We start from the raw sequence: 15,491 nt of genomic DNA on the forward strand, positions 1-15,491 counted from the left end.
AGTAGGTACGAGTAGAGTCCGAGAGGCAAGTCGGGGCGCCAGTATTGAGGCAGACAAGATTGAGATGGTTGAAGACATCCGCCAAGAGTGAGCCTCTTTGACAGGATGCAGGAGAGCCCCAAAGGGGATGATGGGCATTGAAGTCGCCAAACAATAAAAATGGCGGGGGAAGCTGAACGATCAGGTGCATCATGTCAGCCCGACTAACAGCAGATGACGATGGAGAGTAGATGGTACAAACTGAAAAAGTAAAAGCAGAAAGAGTAATACGGACAGCTATAGCTTGGAGTGGGGTGGTCAATGGGATGGGATGGTAATAGACATCGTCCCGAATGAGCAACATGACCCCACCATGAGCTGGGATACCGTCCACATGCGGGGAGGTCATACCGCTCCGAGGTATAGTGGGTAAAGGCAATACGGTCAGTCGGGCGCAACTTGGTTTCCTGGAGACCGAGGACGAGCGTACAGTGCAGGCGGAGGAGCAGTTGTAACTCCTCCCGATTAGATCGAATACCTCTTATGTTCCAATGTAACAAGGCCATCGCTAGTCAAAAAGGAGGGGGAACGAGACGGGGGAAGAGCTGGTCACCTCGACGGCCGCGGAGGGCCAGGTTTCGAGGGAACAACGCTACAACCGGTGGGACCGGCGGACCCTGTTCCATCGAGTCGTCGCCAGCTGCGGCCGCTGTCCCTGGTTGTGTAGGAGGGGCAGCATCATTTGCCGACGAAAGGCCAGCTGAGCGCCTGGCAGCAGAGCGTCCCGGCGAAACTGAGGACGGCCGGGAGCAGCGACTCACGGATGGAGCGTCAGACGAAACGCGCCGGGGTGGAGAGGGGGATAGAGACTACTTCTTGGAGGCCTTCTTGGAAGGCCGAGAAGGCACAGGGACGGTGGGCTGGACCCGAAGAAGGTCCTCACGCGCGGGGTCCGTTTTGGAATGCCGGACCTCGGAAGCTGGGGTCCGGAACGTTTCCCCGTTGGACGCCTGAAAAGAGGATCGCTTCTCAGGCGGCGGCGGTGGGTGAGGGTGGGGGGTGGGGGGTGGGGGGTGGGGGGTGGGGGGTGGGGGAAGGGTGGCCCCTGGGGCAGAGGGGGCAGGGGCCACGGGGGAGGAGGATTTGGAAGGGAGGGATTTGGGAGGCGGAGGCAGAGACCCCGGATGGGGGGAGGAGGCGGAGGGGGGACAGGATAGGGGTGAGGATACCGCGGAAGGAGTGGACACAACTGAGGCAAACGAAGTGGTCAACGGCACGGGATGGAGGTGGTCATACTTCTTCCTGGCCTCAGAATAAGAGAGCCGATCCAAAGTTTTGAGTTCTTGTATCTTCTTCTCCTTCTGATATGCGGGGCAGTCTGAGGACCTAGTCGAGTGGATGCCAGGACAATTAACGCACCGAGGTGGTGGGGTGCATGTATGTTCCTCACGAAGAGGACGTCCACAATCGCCACAAAGGGGCTCAGCCTCACACCGTGACGACATGTGCCCAAAGCGCAAACACCGAAAACAGTGCATAGGAGGCGGGACGTAAGGTCGCACGTCGCACCGGTAGCACATCACCTTTACCTTCTCCGGGAGAACATCCCCCTCGAAGGCGAGGATAAAGGCCCCGGTGTCGATGTGACGGTCTTTGGGGCCGCGCTGGAATCGCCGGACGAAATGCACGCCTCGGCGCTCCAGGTTGGCCCTGAGCTCCTCATCAGATTGCAGCAGGAGATCCCGATGAAAAATAACCCCCTGCGTCCTATTTAGTGCCAGATGCAGGACAATGGACACTGGGATGTCCCCTAGGCGGTCGCACGCCTGGAGCGCCGTGGCGGAGGTGGTCTTTATAAGAACGGACCCCGAACACATCTTACTGAGAGCCTCGATTTCCCCGAAGATGTCCTCAATGTGCTGAACAAAGAACATGGGCTTGGAGGTGGCGAACGTCCACCCATCGGTTCGAGAACAGACCAAATAGCGGGGGAAGTACTTCGCCCCAAGCCGGCGGGCCTGTCCCTCCTCCCAGGGAGTGGCCAAGGGGGAAAGGGCAGGAGAACCAGAACTAGAAACAGTACCTTTCCTTTTGAAAGACTCAGCCGCAGAGCGACCTGATACGTGTTGACGTTTCATCTGCGAAACGTCCGCCCCGATACCACCCACTCCGACCAGGGGCTCTCCCCACGGGCGCCACCCAGCCGCAGCAAGGGCCACCTGGCAGGATGACCGTTGCCGGGAGTCCTGATGCCCCAAGGAGACGGGCATCTACTCCTTGGCCGACGTGGGGAGGGTGCAGCTCAGGTACCGGCAGTACGATCCCTGTGTTGTCAGGGGGCTACAACCTAGAGGGTACATGACGACCCCACCACAACTGGCTGGCTACCATGCTGGATTTCTGGTGCCATGGAAAGTCCATCATGATCGTAGGTGCAGATGGGGACGCACTATGGGCGTAACTTGTACAACCCATCAGGTGTTTAGGCCCAATTTGAGGAATAGTGGGTATGGTTACAACGCCGGTACAATGCTGAGTGCCAAGGTCTTAGTGCACTGAGGACCAGTGGTACACCACGTAAGGCGTCCTTCCCCAAAAGGCTCGTACTTCTGTAGAATTTTGAAAAATGGAGGTCAAACCCCAAGGGGGACCATCACATGGAAGGCCGAAACGGTTGAAACTCCTTTTAGTCGCCTCTTACGACAGGCAGGAATACCTCGGGCCTATTCTTACCCCGGACCCGCAGGGGGCACTGTGTTCAATTGTGTACACTATATAAATAAATAAATAAAAATTAGGGGATGTAGGAAAAAGACCAGAAGAATATGGATTAAAACATTATTGGAAGAAAATGAGAACTGAGTGGCTTTTACAGAAAATGCAACAGTGCAGATAAAGCTTCAATATATGTACAGGGTGTTACAAAATATCGATAGACTTTGAGAGGATGTAGAGGGTGTCAGGAACAAATTGAGGACAGGAACCTATGTTGGGAAAGGTCATCATTTTACAATACCCTGTATATTTCCAATAAAAGGAGTGCATGACAAACATGAAGGGAGAAATGAAATACATAGAAACTGATGATGGGGAAAAAGAAGAGTAACAGCATTTAAATGTCTACATGAAATAATAAAACTGAATGATTTGGATAAGGAAGATAACTTAGCAATGGCAACAAAAATGGATGTGGCTTTTCAATCAACAAAAACATTATACGTTAAGAAATCTTTATCAACAAATGTCTAACTTTGGCATGACAACACTGTCATTAAACTAGATTGCATTTATGCTTCAGAAAGCCTTTTATTAAATATAGCCAAATAATTACGTGAAACAGAAAAGAAGGAAAGGAAAATAGTAAGGAAATTCTTGGCAGCAAACTATATGGATGGGAAATGGAAGTAAGAAGTTATAAACAAGTTTACGAAAGAACATAATGAATATTACATAAAATGAGGAAGCAAAGAGTTTTATTCTATGGACACCTAGAGAGGCTCGAAGAAAAAAAAATTTTTTTAATTTTTGATAGAAACCTAAAAACATCAATGATGTGACTCAAAGAAGTTAAACCAGACTTCGGGAAATTGAAATAATGGAGAAAGAAATAGGAAAAAGAGAAAGTCCAGTCTAACAACCCTACAACAACAAAGGTCAAAATTTAATAATGATCGTAATATTGCTCACGCTGCTAAATACTGCATTTTCGGGCAACAACAAAGTTATCATGTGGCAGGTGTCATTAGAGCACAGTTAATAAAGTCATTTCATTTCATGTAATAATGAATAAACTAGGCACTCATCTTTTCGTGTTTCCCACGCTGGTCTCGTTGCAAAATCGTGGCTCAATCGTCGAAAATCTAGGTGGTGATAATTCCAAGCTCAGATGCAAAGAGGCCTAGGTTTTATTCTGCTATATTCAAAAGTTTTATAGATGTGTTTCACAAACCATTCTTGAAGATTACACTTTTGCAGGACAATGGTGATGTAAAAAAAGTAATCAGCACTCCGAATTTAAGTTACACTTCTTTTTTATTACTTTTGCTGCAATATCACGTAACACACAAAACATCACTTCACAATACAAAACATACTTGAAAACATCCTTCTCACTGTTAAAGTTCACATTTTATAAGCTGACTACAATATGCGTCTTTTCAACATGACGATCAAGACTTGACTTTTTTAAGGTCCGACTCTCTAACAACAAACTAATAATCACTTACGCACCCAAAAATCAGAGTTACAAGTACGTCAAAGATCATAGTGACAAAAGAAAGAATACACATAAGAATAATATCATTGCAACATAAACATATCGATGTATCAAAGTACCTCTACATCAATGAAATCAAATCTGAATGTTGTCTCAGAAATACGTTAACTACTTTACAGAAATACAGTAGAATATTGCTGGTATCGAGAGGTTCAGGTGAGCTGCCGTAATGGTTACGTAATTCAAGTACCATTACACCAGATCAAAAGCAAAAAGGTTCAGGGGCTTTCAGGTGTAAACGAAGAGAAAGACATGGATAATATGGGCAGAATAAAGAAGACAAAAACACAGGGAAAGAATGAAAAACTACTGGCAAGAAAGAAATGAGAAAAGAAAGAAGACTAAGGGAAAAAGACAACAACAATGACAACCACCATCACCACCACCACCACCACCACCACCACCACCACCGATGCTGCCACCACCACCGAAACCCAACATATATCTCATCCTGGTGTCCGACTGCCCTTTCCTTTTTAACCTAACCAATATAGCTCTCACTTTCCTCCCCAACACAGGACCTGCTAATTGTGAAAGATAGGATAGTTTTATGTATGTTAATACTGTTAAAAATTTCACCACCTGAACAACAGTGGCCAACAATTTGGTCTCCTAACACAATATAATTCGAAATTTCGAAGTACAACAAAGGCCACAAGAAAACTAACAAAGTAAAAGTAAGGGTATGTTTGAAAACAAGGAGGTTCTAAAAATATTGTAAGTATTCATGCACCAAACCATAGCTTAGAATAAGAAAAACTGAAGTACTGAACATACAGTTCTACCCATTACTCTGAAGCAAAAGCAAGACACACACACACACACACACACACACACACACACACACTCACACACACACACACACACTGTACAATAAATTGCATAAGCAGATTAAACAAATGGTTGAAACAGTTGTAAGTGTATGCATTAAATAGTAACTATTTTATGTGTTTTTATATACAAACAGGAAACACGCAAAATATAAACAAACATCTAATATCTGACACATGATGTTGACTCTTTTCATTTTGTGAAGCTCAGTATCCCATTCATTATTGTGTCTCAGTTGTTCTCAGAGATAATGGACACATGTAGACACTACAATTGCAACATACAGAAGCCACTGATAGCTACATCTACATGTACATATCCTGCAAACCACCATATAGCGCACAGCAGAGGGTACCTCATACCACTACTAGTCATTGCCTTTACTGTTCCACTCGAAAGTAAAAAGTAGGGAAAAATGACAGTTTATAAGCCCTTGTACAATCCCTAATTTCTCTTTTCTTTAATTGTCTTCTCAGTTCTTAAACTAGATGTATACTGGTGGCAGTGCAATCTTTCTGCAGTCATCTGCAAATGCCTATTCTCTAAACTTTCTCAATAGCATTTCACAAAAACAAAGGTGTCTTCCATCCAAGGATTGCCATGTAAATTCACTGAGCATTTTTGCAACACTCGTGTGTTGTTTGAACCTACCAGCAGCAAATCTAGCAAAACACCTCCAAATTGCTTCAGTGTTTTCCTTTAATCTGACCTGGTGCGTATACAAATACTACAGTAGTACTCTAGAGTAGGTCACACAAGTGTTCTATACACAATCACTTTTACAGATCAGGGTTACTACTCAAACTTGGGAAAAAAAATTCCCCGATGATTGGGGCAGTGAGGAGGAAGGTGGTGTCAGTGTCACGAAGATCCTCATAAATTAATGGTGAGCGACGGGGAGGGAGATAGGCAGCATACCAGAATAATGACTTCTTTCCTCTCAGGTGAGCTATGTACCACCATAAAGGGTAGTTTAACCGCAGTTTTTAAACATCGATGATTATGGAATAATACTCGTATAATTAACACATTTTGACATATTAAGTATTTTAAAATCTACAATTTATAAAACTCAATTTCAATGTTAGATTAAAGATGCAGAATTCCCCCCAAATTTTATGAAATTCCTGGATTTCCTGATTTTTCCAGGTAAAATGTAGTCCTCTGAGAGTTCCACTTTTTCCAGAAGGGAATTGCCACTCTGATAGATGAGCTAAATTTTCCTAGAACTCTCCCAATAAACCCAAGTTAACCATTACCCTTCCCTACACTGACCTTACACGCTCATTCCTTTTGAAGTATTTTGCAAAGTTACGGCTAGATAATTTAATAGTTGCGACTGTGTCGAAAAGCACCACCGATACTGCAGTCTAACATTACAGAATGGTTTCTCCTACTCATCTGCATTAATTTACATTTTTCTACATTTACAGTACACTGCCGTTCACCACACAAAATAGAAATTCTCTCCGAGTCACCCTTATCCTCCTACAGTGTCATCAGCCGACAGTCAGGCTGCTCACCCTACCCGCCAGATAATTTATATACCGAATACAGAGAGCGACGATGGTCCTGTCCCACTTGCCTGGGGGTACTACTGACGATACCCTCGCCTCTGATGAACACTTGCCGCACAGGACAGAGTTCTGCGTTCTGTTACTCGAGAGGTCTTCGAGCCACTCTCGTACAGTATCTGATTACATGGTTGATTGATCTGGGTGAGGAATCATGATTGAGAACCTAAAGAAGCTGCCTACACAACACTCGTCTGTACTCTGCTAGAGTACTGCTGTCCAGTGTGAAATTCTTAGCAGATAGAACTGATGAAGACCATTAAAAAAAGTTCACAGAAGAGCAGCTTGCTTTTTATTATTACGAAATAGGGGAGTGTGGTACAGATAGGATATCCGAGTTGGAGTGGCAATCATTAAAACAAAGGCATTTTTCACTGACAGAGAGATTTTTTCGTGAAACTTTCTGCTCCGAATGCGAAAATATTTTTTTTGACAACCACCTACATGGGTAAAAATAATCATTGTAACAATATACGAGAAATTATCATTCTAATGAAATAAGAGAAGTCAGAGCTTACATGGAAAGATTTCAGTGTGCATTTTCCCCACACATTGTTCAAGAGTAGAACGGTAGCGAAACAGAGTGAAAGTGGTTTCACAAACCCTCTGCCATACACTTAAGCATGACTTACAGAGCAATAATGTAAATATAAGTTTAGAACTTATTCTGTATGCTCTGACTTTCATTATAAAATAAGAGTGAGTAAGAGTATGAAGTCGTTTTGTTGACAGTGGTTAAAATAATTCATGTTCCTGAAACATTCTGACACAATTATATGTTACGCGCTGGACAGTTATCAATTACATCTATAATGTTTTGTAAATGTTTATAATTTAGTTACATCCAAATCTATGAATAATTCATCTGTTTCCTGCATGTGATGGCATATTTACTGGTCTATCATACATAATGAATAGGAAACATATACAACAGTGAAGAAGCACAAAAAGCAGCAAACAAAATGTACAGAAGAGAGCAGGTCAAAAAAGAACTCCCCTGCCCCTCTCCTATTAAAGAGAGAGCACAAAAATTTAACAGATCACTAACAATAAAGGAAATAACAAAAAGGCTGGGGAGGGGGGGGGGGGGGGGGAGGTGAGGGAGATTGTGAGAGAAAACAAGAACTGAACCACCATAAGAAATAAAAAAAAATAAGAGAGAGAGAGAGAGAGAGAGAGAGAGAGAGAGAGAGAGAGAGAGAGAGAAAGAGAGAGACATCACACTGTTATTTTGCGACTGCTTTAAATTGAGTGGTGGTAGAGAAGTTTGTCAATAAGTAAGATGACAAAACAGCAATACTTAACACTCTGCAGACCAAGCCCAAGCACAGTTCAGGCCACAACTTTGTATTAAAAAAGACTTCCCCCAAGTATAGGTCAGCCCACAATTTTCTCGAGGCCCAGGACATATATCGCTCGAAAACTTGATTCATTTCGTACGAGAACAATGTACAGATATCTCGCTACCTGTCACTTTTTTTGGTGCTGCCATATCTTTTCAACTTCTAGAATTATTTTAAAAGAAATATAAGTGAACGTAATAATTGCTGTCACGAATGGCTGAGCTGATATGGTCACAGTGACATAATTCTGTGAGAGTGTTCGTCAAGTTTTGCAGTCTGCAGCAATTCTGCTACAAATACATTATGTTTCTTCAGGGCATAAGAAATTCTGGAAGCTCAAGAGGAAGAAATTGTCCAATAAACCACCTTGTACCTTTTTCTTGGAAGGATAAGTATACTTTCTGTCAGCATTATTTTACAATTTGTACTGTATCAAAAAACCTAAACAAATATGAGAAACAAATCATTAAGCTTGTCTTTTTAATACGTATTACTCTTGAAGATACGGTAATTACATATGTGCCAGTAATGTTTTAAATAATGGCATAAATGGCCAGTTTCCTAGGCCTGGTATTCTTCTAAGTGGCCAGACTCCAAAGCGTTAAGACCGGGGCCATGCAGGCTAGAACACTTTCACAACAACAACTCTGACTGCTACAGTTTCATGCTATTTTATCGAACACTGATGTGGTGAGACCATTTCTGTAAAAATGCAGCTTCATTCTTACACTAAAGTAAAAATAGCAACCAGCCACTGTTAATAATAGTATTTATTAGGAACAAATATCAGATTACTGGTTTCGACTTGACAGATTTATCTTCAGATTGCTGTTCACATTTAACATTACATTTTACTGTACATATGACATTCATTGGCTGCAGTGACTATTCCTTGGAGTGGTAGTGCCTTGCAGCAAAACACGCTGCAAGAAAAATGACTACTATATTTCATTTTCCTTACATGCTTAAGGATCCTACATCATTATCAGCAAACATCACATGAAAAGCACAATATAATTTTAGATGTTAAAAGCTGTTTGAAGCTGCACCTGTCAGTTTGAAAACAGAAACAATGTTCTACTAATAACCTTTTTTATATGACCTGAAGATATACCTTCAGGATATAAAACTGGTCATCATACAGTAAAAAACACAAAAAACAGCTAGTGCAGATTTGAGCTTTCACTCAGTTTTAATATAGACTATTTTACCACCTCAGATTTTTAATTGTTTGATTGTCATTCGCATTATGTACTAGCAACAACATTAATTGTTCCTAATAAATAACATTGTTAGTAGTGGCTGACTGATGCCTGTACATTATTTTAAAAATTAACCTGAGCGAAATTGTCAGTTTCACACAGTTAATGGGATGAAAGTTGCACACAAGCAATGAACACTGATAAGATGAAATGGAGATCTTCCAAATATATATAAACAAAAATCAGTTGCTGCAAGTATGAAGGATCATTATATGAGAATAGTTTGACAGACATGGCTGATTTTTTCACCTTTTTGTAATTGTCAGAACAAGGTTTGTATGAAAGAATTTTTTTTGGAAAATCCACAGGAAAAGTCCAAAAATTTGGATGACATTTTTGTATGAAAATATCAAAGATGTGACAGTTCATTTGCCAGTTCTGCTGTCACATTTTCATAACAGTAACAAATACCTCACTGATTGTTGATATTTTATGAAAAAGAATACAGTTGAAAGTGGCATTTCAGTGTGTTATTGGTGGCAATTGTATCTTTGGTGTGTTGCAAAGATGAACTGAAGCCAGTGCGTGGTAATCTGGTGTGTTGCAAATCTTAAATTGGTCAGCCTACACACAATGCAGGACAAATACATAATTGCAGAGTCAATAAGATTGACAAAGAGCACAGGCAGCATCGTGTGGCAAATCAAATAAGAATTTGTCAAGCGCAATCCATAATGATGGATACAGTTGAGTTCGACTTGCTCAGTTGGAGCTTACCCACAAAATAATTCACAATGTTGACAAAACAGATGGCCAAATGTGACAATTTGAACAGAACATTTGGGGTTCAGATACAATCCAACAATCAGTTACATTGTGGATGTATTGCTCAACTTGGGTATAATGAACAATATTTTTGAACATTGCTATGTTCTGAGGTTTTGACATGAACTGCCAGGATTACATTGTTCAAGCAGAAAGGTAAAATTACCACAACTGACACTGCCACCAGAATCATTGCTTTCTGGCTACAAACCTCAACTGAAGCTTTTGCTGCAGAATATACCAAAGTACAGTAGATTGTTCCAAATGACATCATTTGGGGTGAATATTATTGAAGAACAAGGTTTTCACTGAACTTTAAAGGTAAACCCTTTTTCGATTGCATTACACATCACGCTCACTAACGCATCACGCTCACTAACGCATCACACAAACATACAACAACGACTAACAAAAGATGAAGGAGGATATAGGCAGTGAGATGAGGGAGGAGGTGGATAGAGTATGGAATAAGAGATGTACAGACGGAGAGGGGGATGTAAATCCAATTCCCACACACATTTATAAACTTTAAAGCACTGCTGTGTCAACTAGTGTTGAATATACAGCAAAGCACGTGGTTGTGGTACAGTAAAGAAATGAATATCTAGCTTTAATTTGAAAACTACAGGACTGGTACCTCTTCGAGTAAAACTATTGGCTAAACATTACAAAGGGCTGTCCACACTTCAAGCTTGTTTGCGGTTCGGAGCAGATATTGGCAACAAGCGTCCGTGACAAGTAGGAAGCAGCCTGTGGTGTATGTGTTAGGCAACAAAAAGTATAGCAGAGTCAGTGAAAGAAGATCTCTCTCAGCTGGCAGTGTGGTTACTACCTTTCAAGTACAAAGCAGAAACAGTTACAGACGAAAACAACAGTCATCTACAGAGCTGTGACAAGATGATGCGTTGCCATAGAGACGTATACAAAGTCATATAATGTGACCGTTTGAGGTAGATGCACAAAGCAGCTGCACCAAGTCCAATGTAACTGTCATGGATCTTCTATTACTGATCCTACTAGAGATATCTTCATGCTTGTAACATACAAAATTTTGTCTACTGACTTTCCTCCACATTCTGTTTTATCGCATATTAACATTTTTGTTATTGATATATTTGCACATCTGCGCCTATTATGTCAAAAAACGTATCTTGATTCTAGGGACAATTATACGAATCAGTTGTGCTGGGTGAACTGCGCTTTCTTCGTTCTCTGCTTTTGCCCCTTAAGGGTTTATTTTTAAATTTACTGGTATAAAGAGAACTTTTGCACTATCTGCATTTAAATATTATAAATGATTTCAGCTCAAAGGCAGAATCTATATTGGGGTGTCAGACTGATCTGCAGCATAGTCCAAGGTCTAAGTAGGGATGGAAGATGCCAATATGGCTGAGAATTGAGGAAGCCATCGAATGTGAAAGCAAAATCTTGGTTGAGATAACAGATTTACCTATAGTGTTGGCAGAAATCTATGTCAGCTTGGAAGCTGACAGTTTCATTTTTCATTATTTTCTGTCTACGTGCATCCAGAGTCCTGCAGTATATATATCAATAACGGAAACAGTAAGGTGCAGCAAACACGTAATGAAAACAGAGTTGGATTATTTCTTATGTGTTTTTATGTATTTGCCTCTACAAAGAAAGTGTGTTTCTGTCAAAATTCAACGTGATTGTGCTCTAGTACCTAGTGCACTAAATGACATATTTCTCATGCAATCATTACATCATTGGCTTCACAAATCAGCTGTTCTGTCACTATAAGTTACCAGGAGTTGCTGTGACATGCTTTATTAACATACACTTTGAGGTTCAAACATGCATGGTGCCCAATAAAAATTTTTCCCAGACTATTATGGCTTGTTGGAATAAATGAATGACTGGAAAAAGTGCAAGTCAGTCCAACCTTTAAGAATAGTTCTCTTATAGATGCAGAAAGCAATAAACTTCTCACACTGACATCAGTTTGCTATAGACACATGAAACACGTCCTGTGCTTATGTGATGAGCAGACAAATTCAACAAATGGAGACCAGACAATTTCTTTTTTGGAATCCACACTGATTCAGCAAGATCATACATTCACATTGTTACTTAACATCAGGAGAGGCTTCAATAAATGGCTACATCACAGTCTAATACCCAATGTAAGTGCTTCTGAATACAACAACAGATATTGGATTGGATCCAAAACTTCTCAGCAAACACAAACCAAACTCTGCAAACCATTATGAAGTGCGATAGAACCATCAGAGTTCACAATAAACTCAAAACGTCTGGCAGGGACAATTGTTCGACTCCCTGAGCCTCTTGCAGATGATTTAATTGCACACAGTGAGGGCAAGTTGAAATAAAATTATCATGAAATTCAAGATCACTTTGCGTTGCAAAAGTGGCAGCTGAGTCAAAAAATAAATAAATACCATGTTATGTACATAACCGGAAGAAAACATCAAGGATTGCCCAACTACAGTATCTGAAACCAATCTGTCTTATCAGTCTGAACTGTCACATAACTACAAACACTTGAGCACTGGAACAAGCAGAAAGCTTTCTGTGGCAAACACAAGATGCCAAATTGGGATACGTCACCCACAAGGGGAGTTTGTTACTGTACAGAACCATTGCCACTGATTACAATGGACGAAATCTGAGGGCACTGGTTGTAGACATTATCCAGTACATTTCTTATTACCACCAACCAAGTTCCTGTAACGGCGGTTGAGCGTAGAATTCTAAAACCTCACCTAGTAAGGTCATATGTCGAAGCACTCTTTCACATTTTCAGGTACAGTACGAGGTGAGGTATTTGAAAGTAGGCTTTGGTGGTTACTGTAACCTGCGAATACACACGATTCTCGATGTAAGCATCCGTCAAAACTGTCAGAATAGCAAATCAATTACCTTCGTATGCCTTCTTAGTCTTGTTGAAAAGAATTTCTGCTTCCTTCTTCCTCTCCGGATCCACATGCTTGTCGGGATGGTACATGCGACTGAGGTGACGGTAGGCATTGTTGATCTGCTCGTTCGTAGCCTGGAAAAAAATTAGACATAAGTGACTACAAATTAGAATCTTTTCGTCACTGTCCGAAAATACCTCGCCGGCTGTCGAAAACCACTGTGCAAGCCACTAAAAGCCAAATCTTCAGTAGAAGGAGTCATAAATCGGTAACACACAAATAAATGAACAAAGAAGGCGACTTACATCTCTTGGTATATTTAAAAACGAGTAATAATCTTCTTCGATCAAAACATCACTTTCATCATCCATAATTGAATCGCAAGATTATGGTAACAACTGCCTCTCGCTCTTGGCATCACGTGACCAGGGTACATGAGAGAGACAGAGTACACCGCAGTTCGTAAAGAAATGTGTGGGGTTATTTTTTTTTTCAGTCAGGTAAAAACATAACTTCAAGTAAAGGTGTACCTCATCTTTCCAAAAGCATCCTGTGGCAAAGCAAACCATCAAATTTAAAGACTAGCGCTAGAAAATCACACTATATGAATTTACGCACTGGAGCTGCATATATAGAAGCGAACTCCGCATCCTTTAATGAAAAGAAACAGCATAAAGCGAATTAGTGTTGCAGAAACAGGGGAAAATCCTTTTGTTAACAAAACCTATCAATAAAAAAATGAAAAAAGAATGACGTTGTAATAATTTATGCCTGTGAACGGTGTGTATCAATGTGTCGCAACAAAAATGAACCTCTTGATCATAAGCTCCTATGTTTGGTTGCCTACAAAAAAATTCCCAAATTTGTAAAGGCCTAGTTATATCTGTCCAATGCGTGTATTTAAAATAGGTTGTGATCCGTTTCGCGCATAGTGACAGTTAGCGTCATTTCATAGCGATTATTGGTAATCGATCCTTAATTTTATCGATAGTGTCACAGTGTCACATGTATGCGTAAAATCAGCCACGTCTCTCAAGATCTGTGGCGGTGTTTCCGTAAATGATTTTGTTGCGTGATTGTTGGAAGTCTATTTTTATGTGACAGTTTATTTGAATCTATTTCGTAGTTAAATATGGTTAGTAGAAATTGTTGAATACGGAGTTTTAAGTTTTAGTTGGAGAGTACGTATTGTGTCAAGATGTTCATGTAATAGTTATTTACACCCTGTTTCTCTTGTCGCTCTTGACTATAGAAACGTTTACTGCTTAAAATAAGTTTCAGCGATGAAGATAATGTCAGTCATACAGTACTTTTAAGTGTATAGCTTATGTTGAAAGCGGTATGGCAAAATTTAGGTTATGGTCGTAGGAAATCTACAAATTTTGTTGACTTTTATAGTGGGATTCCGAGCACACTGTTCCATTTAGAAATCTTGTAAGACACATCACTCGCTGAAACAGTGTGATAAAAGAGTGGATGGATTTACGAAGCTGTTCCTAGACATTAATTTACGTTTCCATGGAGGAGAGCGTTTCATGCTATTGAAGCGCTGCCTAGATTAGCTAGTTTAACGTTTTAGACATGGTTATTAACAACTGCATAGTTGTCGAAGTTTAATTTTAGTATTTTTCGCAGCTGTAGCGGTATTGGTACTGTAGAACGTTTAACTTAAAAATATGTTGTGACAACCAAACCCAACAAACGACAAGTTTTAAATCTTATTTCAAGAGTATATTAGCATGTTTATGCTATGACTAGTGCTGTGGCGCGACAGGGCTCAGAGTTCTGTGGTTGTGAACTTAAATAACCAGCGTTTCTGTGGCAGTAAACATTTTTTATTTATCAAATCATCTTCATTATCCAACTCCACAGCCCAAATAAACTACATGTACAGATCCTGTGAACTTTATATTTCGTAAATGATACACACAAAATCAAAGATTTACTACTTAAGTCAAATACATTTTAAACACCAGTATACGTTTTAGTAGTCTTCGTCATCAATTGGATTAAGACTTTTTTTTAATATTCTGGAATTTACAAATGACATGCACAATTGTTTATTTGGCAGACAGCTCTGTAAAATATATAGTTGTGTCATATTGCACTGTTTAGCAAACATTAGCATTATTTAGAGCACTGAACAGTGTTACAAACAGAAACAGTATGTTTGCTAAGTACATCTTACATATCCATGTAGAAATGAATAAAGTTTCATGCTGTTATGCACTGGATGTACACAATTAACATTCTGACGTGTCAGAATGAGTTTTCGCTCTGCAACAGAGGAACTAGTGGAAGTAAAACTGTGAAGACATTTTGTTGGTTGTGCTGGTGTAGCTCACTCGGTGGAGCACTTATCCACAATAGGCAAAAGTATCAGGTTCGAGGCCCAGTCTGGCACAGAGTTTTAATCATTCTGATTTGTAATTGAGTTTTATAATGTGGGTCCTATCTTTTTTGGAAATGCGGAAGCGTCCGATCCCACCCGTCTGCTTTGATCCATGACGTCACAAATATGGCGGAAACAAAAACAAACACACACACTTTCCACAAGAAGCCTA

At 40.8% G+C, this 15,491-nt stretch overlaps 2 protein-coding genes across 4 annotated transcripts in view; one reads left to right on the forward strand and one right to left on the reverse strand.

Moving 5' to 3' along the window:
* The window catches only part of LOC124553940 (dnaJ homolog subfamily C member 11), a 128,503-nt gene extending 115,112 nt beyond the window's left edge, over nucleotides 1–13,391 (reverse strand). Inside the window, exons 1-2 of the mRNA XM_047127958.1 lie at nucleotides 13,233–13,391; nucleotides 12,932–13,061 (exon numbers count right to left, since the gene is read on the reverse strand). Of these exons, the coding sequence (XP_046983914.1) occupies nucleotides 12,932–13,061; nucleotides 13,233–13,298 (196 nt within the window). The 5' untranslated portion in view covers nucleotides 13,299–13,391. The remainder of the gene's footprint in view (nucleotides 1–12,931; nucleotides 13,062–13,232) is intronic.
* Nucleotides 13,392–13,927: 536 nt separating this feature from the next.
* The window catches only part of LOC124554147 (coatomer subunit beta'), a 174,409-nt gene continuing 172,845 nt past the window's right edge, over nucleotides 13,928–15,491 (forward strand). For all 3 annotated transcript variants that reach the window (XM_047128213.1, XM_047128214.1, XM_047128215.1), the window contains exon 1: nucleotides 13,928–14,062. In XM_047128213.1, the coding sequence (XP_046984169.1) occupies nucleotides 14,060–14,062 (3 nt within the window). In that variant the 5' untranslated portion in view covers nucleotides 13,928–14,059. The remainder of the gene's footprint in view (nucleotides 14,063–15,491) is intronic.

This window comes from Schistocerca americana, chromosome 11 (genome assembly GCF_021461395.2).
Source record: "Schistocerca americana isolate TAMUIC-IGC-003095 chromosome 11, iqSchAmer2.1, whole genome shotgun sequence".
In the NCBI taxonomy this organism is placed as follows: Eukaryota; Metazoa; Arthropoda; class Insecta; order Orthoptera; family Acrididae; genus Schistocerca; species Schistocerca americana.